The 13,321-nt window shown below is 39.0% G+C and overlaps 1 protein-coding gene across 1 annotated transcript in view; it reads left to right on the forward strand.

Moving 5' to 3' along the window:
* The first annotated feature begins 1,708 nt into the window (after positions 1-1,708).
* PTGFR (prostaglandin F receptor) overlaps positions 1,709-13,321 on the forward strand; it is a 41,693-nt gene continuing 30,080 nt past the window's right edge. The window contains exons 1-2 of the mRNA XM_002751002.6: positions 1,709-1,909; positions 3,350-4,219. Of these exons, the coding sequence (XP_002751048.1) occupies positions 3,422-4,219 (798 nt within the window). The 5' untranslated portion in view covers positions 1,709-1,909; positions 3,350-3,421. The remainder of the gene's footprint in view (positions 1,910-3,349; positions 4,220-13,321) is intronic.

Consider the following 13,321-nt stretch of genomic DNA (forward strand, 5'->3'; position numbering starts at 1 on the left):
ACCAAACACCACATAACTTCCACTCATAAGTGGGAGTTAAGCAGTGAGAACACATGGACACAGGGAGGGGAACAACGTGCACCAAGGCCTGTTGCGGGCTAGGGGGGCAGGGAGAGGGACTTAGAGGATGGGTCAATAGGTGCAAAAATGTCATGTTTTTTTCAAAAAGAAAAAAAGAATAAAATTATATATGCACTCACATACTTTAAAAAAAGGAACGAATAGTACTCTGTGTCATTCATATTTTCAGTATAGCTTATCACATAATTGTTCTTTGGATACTGGCCATTCATGTATAATATTTCTCTAGGAACTAGGTTATCTAACCAAAATGTTTAATTTTCTCGCCATAATTAACAGTTTAGTTTACAAGTTATGATGATTTCATATTAAAAATTCCCACAGGAGAGAACTACAGTCATTCTTTTCTACAGTTAATGGCTAATTTATTTTATCCCACTTTTGCACTTTTTGGTCCCTTCCAATTTTCAGGAATTTAGAGATTCCTTTTGATGTTAGAATGGGGAAACAGGGTTCATTTCCGTGTGGCACTGATTTTTCACATAGGTAGTGGCAACATTTCACAACAATAAAAAGAATGAAAGTCAGTAATAGATTCACATAAGTGTTCAGCTAGAAAAATTAGACACAGTTAATGAATATGTGTCAAAGCAATATTAGCTAAAAGCAATTACAGAATAAAATGGCTAAAATCATAATCCTAATGAAAAAATATATTTATTTACTTCCTCATAAATTTATCTTTATGAAATTAGATGCTCATCTCTTGGGGTATACATATCACTAGAAATTCTCTCACCAGTGGACTTCTAAAATCGCTAAAATGTTACTAATCTCTTATCTGCAGGTGTTCTTCAAGAAGGTATCTCACCTCTTTTCCTTTTCACATTCCTTAGAAAGCTGGAAACAGTCCCAATCCTCTGTGTGACAGTGAACCCTAAGGCTATGAGTGTTTTCATCTACAACTCTGGGCTTGAATATCTTTTTTTTTGACAGAATTTCACTCTTGTTGCCCAGGCTGGAGTGCCATGGTGCGATCTCAGCTCAAGGCAACCTCCTCCTGGGTTTAAGCAATCTCCTCCCTCAGCCTCCGGAGTAGCTGGGATTACAGGCATGCACCACCATGCTCGGCCAATTTTTTTTTTTTTTTTAAAGTAGAGACGGGTATTCGGGTTTTCTCCGTGTTGGTCAGGCTGGTCCCGAACTGCGACCTCAGGTGATCCGCCCGCCTTGGCCTCCCAAAATGTTGGGATTACAAAGGCGTGAGCCACGGTGCCTTGCTGAATACCTCTTTTTAACTCCTTGGGGATATTTGCCACACAGCTCTCCCTTAAACACACAACCTCTTTCTGGTGTCTTTATGAATTTGGAGCTGGACTTGGAATGAATTGTCTGCAAGCTACGATCTGACAGCCTAACACAGCACTTTGGGCTTTCCTCCGCTCTCCAGACTCCTGTCTTGCATCCTCAGTGATGGCTTGGGGATAAAAATGAGTTTAAAACAAAACTTTCCTTAGCTGCTCCAGTGGCTGAGCGCAGCTCGGTTGCATCCGAGCGAGCGCAGTGCCCTCTTCTCTCCCAGTTCTGCTCTGTACCCGTGAAAAAGGGGGCGGAGAGGAGAGAGAAGAGGAAGAGGCGGAGGTCATTCGCGCGCCCCATCCTGACCAGGCTTCGAGCGCAGCTAGGTGCAGAGGGATCCTAGGAGCCGAGTGCGCCTGGCAGGTTCCGGGCTAAGGGAACGAGTGAGCGGAGCGGACCAGTGGCAGGATCTCCGCGCTGCGCTTGGTGGAACTTAAGGCAGCGGCGGCGCAGGGCTCGGCTCGCAATGGCACACCGGGCTAACTCTTCTGCTCCACAGAGAGCCTGGCTGGCGGCCTGGGATGACAAGGTAACCACCCCTCCAGAGGCTGATCCCAACGCATCGGCCTCCGGATGCTTATCCAGACCCAGGTTTAACCAACCCATATCCTGGGACACCCGGCCGCATCTTCTGTCTGCTGCGCCTGGCACGGAGTTTGGACCAGATTCTCTAAGCTAGGGAGACGCGTAAAGAAGGGTACTTGGGCTAACCCGTCCCCATTCTGAGCTGTTTGGATGGGGACCTGGTAGAAAGGGTCTCAGAAGAGGGAAATCAATAGGCAGAGATCCCGCTTCTCGCTGCTGCGGGGTTCACTGCGGGCGGCACTTAGAGTTCCGACCCGGGCATCTCCTCACTCCGGGTCCCCTGGATAAGAGAGAAATAGCCCTCTGGCGTTTGAGCAATTGCAGAATGTTTCAGCGAGTTTGTTAATTTGGAGAGGATGTTGTGAGGCAAAGCCGAAGGGCGACGGGGGTAGTAATGGGCGAAAGTCGAGCTGTGAGTAAGACCTGGAGGAGGCCACCGTCCTGGGGAAAGCCTAGGCAGTCCCACTCGGACCGGGCGCAGGAAAAGCTGGCTCTGGAATTTGCAGCCTCCGGGAAAACTAGCTGCTCGGGAAACGCCAATCGAATTAGCTCGGAGCAGAGTGGCTGTGGCCTTGTGTATCCAGTGTCTGTGACTCAGACTTCAGCCCTCTAGGGAAAGAGTGACAAGTAAATACTTGGCCTTGGATGTTGCTATTCTGAAGCTGTAATTGGACAATATCTTGGCCGAGATGCACAGAGTGAGCGTGGCCTGCCCCCTTCCCCATCGTGAATCAGAATTTCTGCACAGGGGCAGCTAGACCAGAAAACCTTCCTAGAGACTTACCACTCTGCTTTCCATAGGTTCAATGTGTGTGTGGTTTGCTGTTATTTGATTTAGGCTTAGAAACATATTCAGAAAATCTGTGTTTAACATCAATGAACTTGCTGGTCCCCTTCCAAAGTTTGGAGATTGTTATCTTGGCCTTAAAAGCAGGTAGTTCAACTGAGGAATAATCTGCAGTTTGGGGACAAAACCCACCGGAGGAAAGAGCAGACACTTTAAAAGGTCTGGTTGTTGTTTGTTGGTTCATTTTAATAGACTATTATGATTTAAAAAACCTTATTGGGTTTAAATCTAATCTTGGCAGTGACTTTGTAAAACTTGAAAGTTTTAAGGTGTCAGTGAAGTGGGGTGGGGGTGCATTCAGGAGGAGGTGCTTATTTGCAAATGGGCCACAGAAGTTAACCAATGGGTCTCAATATCGACAGCTTCTTCACCTTGAAAATGAAATGTAGAACCACAGGCAGATATGAGCTGCTTTTGGTATGATGCAACCTTGCTTCTAATAGGCCAGATGAAACCTATTCCACCCAGGATGCTGGGGCACGTCAGTCATAAAACGTCAGATGAGCAGTTCATAATTCCTCTCTCTTTATCCTACAGATGTCTGGACTGCAAGCTTGCACAGTTTTGAGAGGGAGATGACTTGAGTGGTTGGCTTTTATCTCCACAACAATGTCTATGAACAATTCCAAACAGCCAGTGTCTCCTGCAGCTGGGCTTCTTTCAAACACAACCTGCCAGACAGAAAACGGGCTTTCAGTATTTTTTTCAGTAATCTTCATGACAGTGGGAATCTTGTCAAACAGCCTTGCCATTGCCATTCTTGTGAAGGCATATCGGAGATTTAGACAGAAGTCCAAGGCTTCGTTTCTGCTTTTGGCTAGTGGCCTGGTAATTACGGATTTCTTTGGCCATCTCATCAATGGGACCATAGCAGTATTTGTGTATGTTTCTGATAAAGACTGGATCCGCTTTGACCAATCAAATGTCCTTTGCAGTGTTTTTGGTATCTGCATGGTGTTCTCTGGTCTGTGCCCACTTCTTCTAGGCAGTGTGATGGCCATTGAGCGGTGTATTGGAGTCACAAACCCAATATTTCATTCTACGAAAATTACATCCAAACATGTGAAAATGATGTTAAGTGGTGTGTGCTTGTTTGCTGTTTTCATAGCTTTGCTGCCCATCCTTGGACATCGAGACTATAAAATTCAGGCATCGAGGACCTGGTGTTTCTACAACACAGAAGACATCAAAGACTGGGAAGACAGATTTTATCTTCTACTATTTTCTTTTCTGGGGCTCTTAGCCCTTGGTGTTTCATTGTTGTGCAATGCAATCACAGGAATTACACTTTTAAGAGTTAAATTTAAAAGTCAGCAGCACAGACAAGGCAGATCTCATCACTTGGAAATGGTCATCCAGCTCCTGGCGATAATGTGTGTCTCCTGTATTTGTTGGAGTCCATTTCTGGTAAGAGCCTGAAATTTCGACTTCTACTTTCTTCAGTTATTCCATGTTCAATTCCAGGTTATCTTTTTTGAAGTTGTTAGTCGGGAAGTCCAGTCTTTTAAATGCTAAGACTGACCCCTACTCAAAATTTATTTCGGCACTCAGCTCTGGCTTAGAATTACACATATGGTTATTTTCCCATAAGCCCTGAAGTAAAAGAAATGTTTTGCTAAATAATTCTAACCATAGTGTTAATTGCTTGCAGAGCAGTGTAGTTCTTACAGAATTTACATATTTTTAACACACTGAATATGATTATTTCTAAAATGTGAACAAAATGACCAACTATCAAACAGCATTGGAACAGATTGCAGTAAGTCTTGGTAAGTGTTGATAGAAAGTCACATGGACTTTTAATTAGTAGATAGGGCATATTAGCTAGTGGGTTCTCTGAAGCACGCAATGACCAGAACTGCAAAGGCTGGGGATGAATTGAGATAGCTGAATAGTTCAGATGTAGTGCATAGGTAGTTCAAGTGAAGGAATCAGTAGTTCACTAACTCAGGATCAATGCCATTAGCCCAGGAAGAGGTATGCTCAACAGGAAGGCCAGAGATTCTTTCCTTTTTGTTTCATTCATTTAAAATTTTAAGTTAGCCAGCATCTGTATGTGATAGCTTGATATTTTAATTTGCTAATGAAAGCTAAAGTGAAGCTATTAGAAAGAAACATAAATCATGTCACCTTCCAGATATAAGACAAAAATCATATTTATGATAGATAAGTATGACCTTAACTCCTTCCAACATTTTGCTTTATAATGTAAGAAGTGACAACATGCCATGAAAGAAAAAAAAAAACCCTTCTGTAGGGGGCAAGTGGCAACAAAGATTGTTTTTTTTCTTTCCCCTTGTCTGTAACAATAAGTGGGAAAGCATCCAGAGAGAGCAGTACTGGTGATAGGAAGGTAGTAGTGAGGCAAAGGTAGAGGTAAGACAAGGTAGTGGTTGTACCTTATCTACCTTATCTGGTAGAATGAAGATGCTTGTTACTAATGCAGTTTCGTTAGGCTCCGAAGAGACTCATTACCCAAGAATAGTTGCTAGCGAAGTTTTTTTTTTTTAATTTTTGAAAGGAAGTCTCACTTTGTCGCACAGGCTAGAGTGTAGTGGTGTGATCTCGGCTCACTGCAGCCTCCACCTCCTGGGTTCAAGCAATTCTTTTGCCTCAGTTTCCTGAGTAGCTAGGATTACAGGCACATGTCACTACGCCTGGCTAATCTTTGGATTTTTAGTAGAGACATGGTTTCACCATGTTGGCTAGCCTAGTTTCAGACTCCTGACCTTGTGATCCACCCGCCTCAGCCTCCCAAAGTGCTGGGATTACAGGCTTGAATCACCGTGCCTGGCCCACGAGTGCAGTTTAAATAATGATCCAGATGATTTTGATACAGTGTGTGACAGCTGCTACTGCAGACAGATTCTACAATAGAGTTGGGTTTATTTTACAAAGGGAGTTCAACTTTCCTAATATTTAAAAAATTTCTATTCATATTATTGAATTTCTATTAGTATTGCCTCACAACCTGAATTTGGCTTCTTGAATTGTTAAGTCACTTAATTTTTTTTGTGTCTGTTGTTCTTGAGTTGGCCAGGTCATAAGAACTCACCCAAGGGGAGAGTGGGTCTATCCATGGCAAGTCAACTTTTGGAGGCCTGCTTATTGTCAACTGAGGAGGCCTTAGGTGAACCCAGTAAGAGTCTGATCTGTGATTATAGTGTAGTTGCATGAATTGAATAACAGAAACCATTTCTAACAACACTGGAACCACTTCGCTGTTCATTTTTGAGGAGGTTAATGTATGCCATTCAACAAAAAACTACTCCCAGAGTGTAACACTTTTTAATTTTTCTGTAGTTAAGTTTTGAAATAAAGTAGATTTTTAAACTAAAAAGTGAGTCTAAGTGAGGTGAAATGAATTTAGGGGTTGTGAAAGAAATATAAAGAAAGTGAGAAAAGAAGAGGTGAAAAATGTTTAAATAAATTTTACAGTGAAGGTTGTGTCTCTGGAGAATACTTCAAAACAGTGAATGGTGAAGTATTAATAAATGAGAGACTTAACCTGGACAACTGAGGTGATCACCTGTATTTTGTTTTTTATTTATTCTGAGGCATCTTAAAAATTCTCGGTAGCTACTGGGTTTTGACTTTGAGGAATAGGAGTGATATGATAGACTCACTACTGCATGACTGTGGAAGGAAGCAAAATTTCATACGCTCGGTAAGGATATTTTGAATTTATGTTTTTCCCTAATTTCCATTCCTGGATTTTTGGTTCCTTCCTTGTTAGGATAAATATTATAATTTAATTCATATTTTGAACGCATTTCCTAGGGGAAACAAAGTTTGACTTCCACAAAACATTTTCTGAGGTCCATTTTCTCTTTAACTATGAATTATTGATGTATCTATGACATCAATGCATCAATACTTTTAGCATGAAAATTATTTCTGTGTTAGATGGGTAGTAGATACACCGCAGATATTACTTAATGGGCTGATATTTTGAATTGTTTTAAGCATTCTTTGCAATCCTGGTTACTTTTATGGAGATTTGAGTCTTCATGAAAATTTCTGACTAAAAGATTTCTTCTGACCTTTGATGGTCTGGACACAAGTGCCTTGGGGATTAAATTAAGGTGCTCAGACAGGTATAAACAACCCTAAAAAAATGCAGGCTTGAGAATCCCAAAATAAGATTCAGTTCTAATACTTCAGTTGAAAATTTTCTCTTTTTCTCTTTTATATCTAGGCGGATTGTAATAGATATTAATTACTGAGCCATCATTTTCCTGCCCACCTTGTATTTTAAAAGCTTCTGATTTTTAAAAATATTCTGAAACCAAGCTTCTAGATTCCCAGAGATGTACTATAATCATGACAGCTTCCAGGTCAATGCCCTATTTGATACCATCTGCCCTTTTTCTCTGATTAAGTGTGAATTGTTGGATTTGTATTTGAATGAACATTTGCACATACTCTTTGACCAGTGTTCACAGTCATTTTCAAGTCTCAAACTGGAACGAAGTAGAGGTACATACACTAACAGGAGGGAATGAGTAGGGTGCAGATGATGGTTCTGTGCTTCACAGGAACTGCTGCATTAAAACTTATCAATATTAGCATAATTTCTGAAACCATTTAAATTTATAAATTGAAATTTATATTGAAGTTTATGTCAAATGTGATACTATTAATTTGTTGAGTTTTAATCAACAAAGGTAAAAATGATCACAATGTTTGAATTCTCTCTTATTTTAATAGACTTTATTTTACTTTTTTGAGTAGTTTTTGGATTTATAGGAAAATGAGTAGAAAGTACAGAGAATTTACAAATACTCCCTCCCCCTCCCCCACTTCATCACCTTTATCATTAATATCTGGCTTTGGTGTGGCACATTTGTTACAATCAATGAGCCAACACTGCTATATTATTATTAACTAAAGTTTGTAGTTTACATTAGGGCTCTCTCTTTGTGTTGTACATTCTATGGGTTTTTAAAACGTTGAATGACATATGTCCACCATTACAGAAGCATGCAGAATAGTTTCCTTACCCTAAAATTCCCCTGTGGCTTGAAAAAAAATTTAATGTGTTTTATATATATTTTTCCAAAGTGAGATAATGTGCTTTTTCTCCCCCTAGTAATTGAAATGTAGAAATGTAGTACAAACATAACATTTGTTTAAAATATAACTTGTTAATGACTTAAATTTTGACAATATCTGGGTTTTGTAGTTTTAAACATGGTTAATTCATTCACATTGATTTAATAACAATGCTAGCTGAAAAGTACAAGAAACTACAATGGACGCTTATTATCTTACAGTTTCATTTAGCAACAAGTTAATTCTAAACATCTTTGAAAGTGAACAGCAGTTATAAAATTGTCTCGTGTTCTTCCTAGATGAATCACTTTTCCTTAATACATAAATCTTGAACACATTCTCTTGATGTTTCTGTTGTGAGGGGGGATAAAAGAGATTCACCAGCACTTTCAAGAAACATTTTCTAAATATTCTTTTGTTTCTACTTTTATATGAGTAATGATTCTTTTTACCGTTTCTAGAATATGCAACCCTGAAAGGAATTAATTATTAGTGCTATGTGTAGTTCACCTATTTGGCAGAGCAATAAATACTTGTTGACTCATTGACTGTAACTTAAGTAGTAAATGTCAAAAGATTGGAAATGATTGACCAGAATATGGATTCTGAGTTTTGGAGGTTAACAGCCAAGCAAACACTGAGACCAAATTGTAATTTTAATCTGTTCCCTAATCAGCAACTGTAGACTTAGAACGCTATTGAACTTCAGCTGTCTTTTACTAGAAGGACATATGTTTGTTTTACCTTCTCTTCAGAGATACAGAATAATTCTGAATTGGAAAGAGAAATATAAAGTACACGAAGAGCAAAATGATTTCCTATGTAGGTGAGTTTACCTAAGAAATGTGTTCCCTTGCAAGTGTAGAGTTGAAGCTTGATTTTCCTACAGTAACTGTTATGCTAATATTTCTAGTCAACATAGTTAAACATTGTTTGGTCACTAAGGTGTTTGTCAGATACAGATCAAAGAACTGGGTGGCTAATTGAACTTTGACAGAAATTACGAAAGGTATTGGCTTCATAATGACCAGATCTTAAAGGGCTAATGACAAATGATGTAATAACATGAAATCATAGCACATTTTGACTATCAGTGAAGATTATTTTCTTTGCAAGGCTGATCCCCATCCTTATATTTAAGAATGGTGTAATGGAAATCTATGTATGTGTCTTGTGCACTTGCCTCAATACCCAAAGGATGGTGAATGGATGTACATTTATATGTTTTAAGTGAATAGATAATGTTGAAAATTGCACATGTATATGTGTACATGTATATGTAAACATGTACAATATAAATGTGTACATGTATATATGTAGTGTGTATAGTTTATGTATTTAGGTACATACATAAAAGTGTATATGTGTACATACACACATTTTTTTTACACACATAAATGTTAAATTATTTCTCAAATTAAAAAAATTAACCAATTACCATTGGATCAAATAGAAGAGATTCTAGTGGGTGGCATAGCTATCAGATACTGTGTTTACTACTTGGGTGATATCATTAGAAACCTAAACCTCAGTATCGTGCAATACCCCTTGCAACAAACATGTACATGCATCCCAGACTCTAAAATAAAAACAAAGCAAACAAAACGGACTGTTCTATAGTCTTATGTTAGATCTTGGAAATATAGGTCTTTCAGGTTTAATCTTGGATTTCTGCTGATTTCAGAGGCAATATTTTCATAAATCATTTTAGCTAGTTTTCTTTGTGAAGTGTGAGTGTGTGTCCCTTTGTTAGGAACGTGGAAACAGCAATAAAGTTGTCTGGATACAGGACTGATGACACCTGGGTTCTATTCCTACGAAGTTTGTAACTTAGACCTAAACAACTCAAAAGTCATATCTAGCAGAAAAGATGTATTTTAGAGATACGTTAATGTAGCTTAATCATGGGAATTCAACTGGCTTTCTCACATTGCGGAAGGCATGGAGTAAGTGCCATAGGGTGAATGACTGACCATAGCTAGCAGAGGGGCTGTGCTGGGAAATCAGGGAGCAGGTTCCTGTCCCCAAACCTTAGTGTTCTCCTGCCTGGAACACTGGCCTCTTGATATCCACGTGACTCTCTACCTCTTTTTTCTCTGGCCTCTCAAATATCCCCTCCTTTATCCAGGCTATCTTAAAAAGTTTCTGTCTTCTTTTCCTCTCTTCCCTTCCTCTGCTTTGTGTCATTGATAGGACCTAGCAGGATGTAATAACATAATACACATTTCTCCTTTTTTTTGGTTGTTGCTGGGCTTTTGCCCCTGTCTAACACATCAGCTCCTGAGGGTGGGGCCTTGCTGATTGTTGTGTGTTCAGCTCCTACACCAGTGCCTGGCACATAGTTGGGGTCAGTGAATTTGCCCAATGAATCTCATGGAAAGGAGAGCCCAGTCGGTGACTACACTCATTTACACTTTCGATTAGCTCTGGTGATGAGGTCAAGACCTGGTTGATAGGCTCAGGGAATACTTTTAGTACTTTGATTTCTGATTTGAGCTGGAGAGTTCTGAGAGGGAGAAAGTCTGTGTTCAGGAGCTCCCTATGAATGTAAGTTGGAAGTAGCGTCCTGGAGAATCTTAGACTTCCTGAAATTTGAATCCAGAATGAGAATTTAGGAATTTTGTCATATCTAGAGGAATTTAATGGATATACTGGGCTTGGTTTTTTATTTTATGACATTACAATGGTTTGTTTATATGTTTTCTCTGTTATTTTGAGTGGTGCTTGGTGGTTTTACTCTTCGTTATTAGTTTATGTTTTAATTCCAAAAAATAATGGACCATTAATCAATGTTTGTTGAATGAGTAAGAAAAGGAATCAAGCATTGAATGGGAAGTATCAAAGGCAAAGGAAAATGTTAGGTAGTAGAAATTTGGATTAATTTCACCCCAGATTCTTTAACACTGATATTTTCTCTACATCCTCACATTTTTTTCATCATGTATTTATTTTTTATTGGTATTTTATCTTTGAGATAATTATGTCAGGGGACAAGAGGAGAACTTACTTTGAGTAAAGACCTCCAGATATTGCATGTTCCTTGTCATAAAATGAAAGCTCTATGGTAAATGTGGAAATTTGTCTGAAATGGGCTTGCTTTACCAGCTGATTAAGTGAATGTATATGCCTTAATTTGTGCTGTTAACAGACTAAAAGATTAGGTAGGTTTTCAGTCACAGAGGATTAAGTCTCAAAAAAATCCGACAGACCTAGAAAGTGGATGCTGTGGTACTCTTCCCAGATCTTCCTTTTCTCAAGGGAGTTTCTCTTCAGCTGAAAGTAGCTGCTTTGTCTAAGGTTGTGTCCCTGTCTCTTGGGGTCAGTGTATGTGCACTGACTAGTGGATGTGGGGATAAAGGGAACTTGTCCCTTTGCCTTGTTGGGTATTTCTGAAGGCCCATTCATGTTTCAGGGCCTACTGAGGCATCTGTTGAGGACTTTCCTTGCAACTGCACTGGAGCTCCTCTCCAGCCTAATTCTACTTCCTTCTCTACTTCACGCTCTTCCTGGAAAGCTTCCTGCATGCAGATCTCTGCCCAAAGTCTATTGCCTCCAGAGTATACCTTAGGACAACCTTTTAGAAGTCTACTTGTGTATGCACTATCTACATATAAAATGCATTACACATTGGTTTATAGTGTGATTTGATAAATATGTGGATCTGTGTATATGGAATGGAGCTCACTTGAGTATAAAACTATCTCCTCCCATGAACATGTATGGTGTAAAATTGGCAAATGTCAATCCATTTTAAAAAGACATTGCTAGGATGAGAATTTACACAAGAATTTGTTGCTTTGGATGAGTGTAGTGATCTGGAATACTTTGTTATTTTAAATTTATTTACTCTTGGAAAAGCATGACCTTTTTTAAGGAGAAAGAGTTATAAAAGTACCCAAAGATATTGTAGACATTGAGACGACACTTAACAAACATTGCTTGAATGACTTAAGTGTAAACGAATCAGAAACATGTGGATTAAATTTATACCCTCATGGATATAAAAATCTTCTGGCTTGAAGGATTTTTGGGCTTTTTATTAAGCTCCAAAACACTTGAAGAACAATTCAAGATGTTGATGTGTCCCAAATCTCTTTGGGTTGCCAGTTTTAGCTTTATTTGCATAGACTTATCTTTATAGGAGTATGTAAAATGCATTCCATTTATATTTGTTTTGGAAGGCATCTATAGCCACACCAGTTTTACCTGGTACATCTGTGTCATTCATCTGTACTCAAAGAGGACTTCATCCTATAGGATAAATTTGTCTTGTGATGCTTGTAAATATAATTTTCAAAGCTTGTTTAAATCTGTATCCTGTCTGTTCTTTTTTTTCTGGTTGTAACACAGCTAATGCCATAGAAGAGTGAATACAGCTGTGGTTTTACATAGACAGGGAGGAGTTTTTTCTCACTCCTCCTCAGCTATTGTATCTCCGAATAATATTTGACTGTGGAATACCAAAATGGAGTGTGGCTGTGGTGTGACAGTGAAGGAGACAGAGACAATTGGATTAAATAAAATAAATTATTTTAGCTTTTTGTGCATAGCCCTGAATCATGGCTTCCTTTGAGAATCATGCAGTTATTCAGAGTATAAGTGAAGAACAGAAATCTCAGCCTCATACTCCTTAGCTGTGACCTTAGAGTTACTCTAAGACAATTGTGCATATCTGTGATTATAATAATACTATATTCAGATGTATTATCAGATTAAATAATTTGACTTTCCTGAAATCTCATCACAGAGTGATTGGTACATAGTGAATGTACAACAATATCCAAAAATACTCAAAAGTTTATTGGTATTAATGCTGCCCACCATCTCAATGAAAATCATCACCTGTGTTTAGTTCAGATATTTTTCATTTTCTCTTCCATTAAAAAGGATTGGTTGCAGTAGAAAGGAAGAGAGAAGAAGCTCATAGCTTCAGAAAACTTTCTTGAACATTTCCACTTCAAGTTTCAAATTATTGGTTCTGATTTCACTATCTCGTTAGAAGTAGAGATGTTGCCTATTAACTTTTTGCATCTTCTAATAATTTATAAGGTATTAATTATTAGATCAGAGAGTTGTGAGTGCTACTGGGGAGTAAAAGAGAAAGATCTTTCCTCAAGGAGCTTATAATTTAGTTGAAGCAAACGATGCAAGATACTAGAATTTGAAGAAGCAATATACTGTAGTGGTTTAAGAAGCAAACTGACACAAGAACAGAAAATGAAACACCGCATATTCTCACTCATAGGCGGGTGATGAAAAATGAGAACACATGGACACAGAAAGGGGAGTACTAAACACTGGGGTCTATTGGGGGGAAAAGGGGAGGGCCAGTGGGAGGGGGAGGTGGGGAGGGATAGCCTGGGGAGAAATGCCAAATGTGGGTGAAGGGGAGAAGGAAAGAAAAGCACACTGCCATGTGTGTTCCTACGCAACTGTCTTGCATGCTCTGCTCAT

Source organism: Callithrix jacchus, chromosome 7 (assembly GCF_049354715.1).
Source record: "Callithrix jacchus isolate 240 chromosome 7, calJac240_pri, whole genome shotgun sequence".
NCBI classification, from domain to species: domain Eukaryota; kingdom Metazoa; phylum Chordata; class Mammalia; order Primates; family Cebidae; genus Callithrix; species Callithrix jacchus.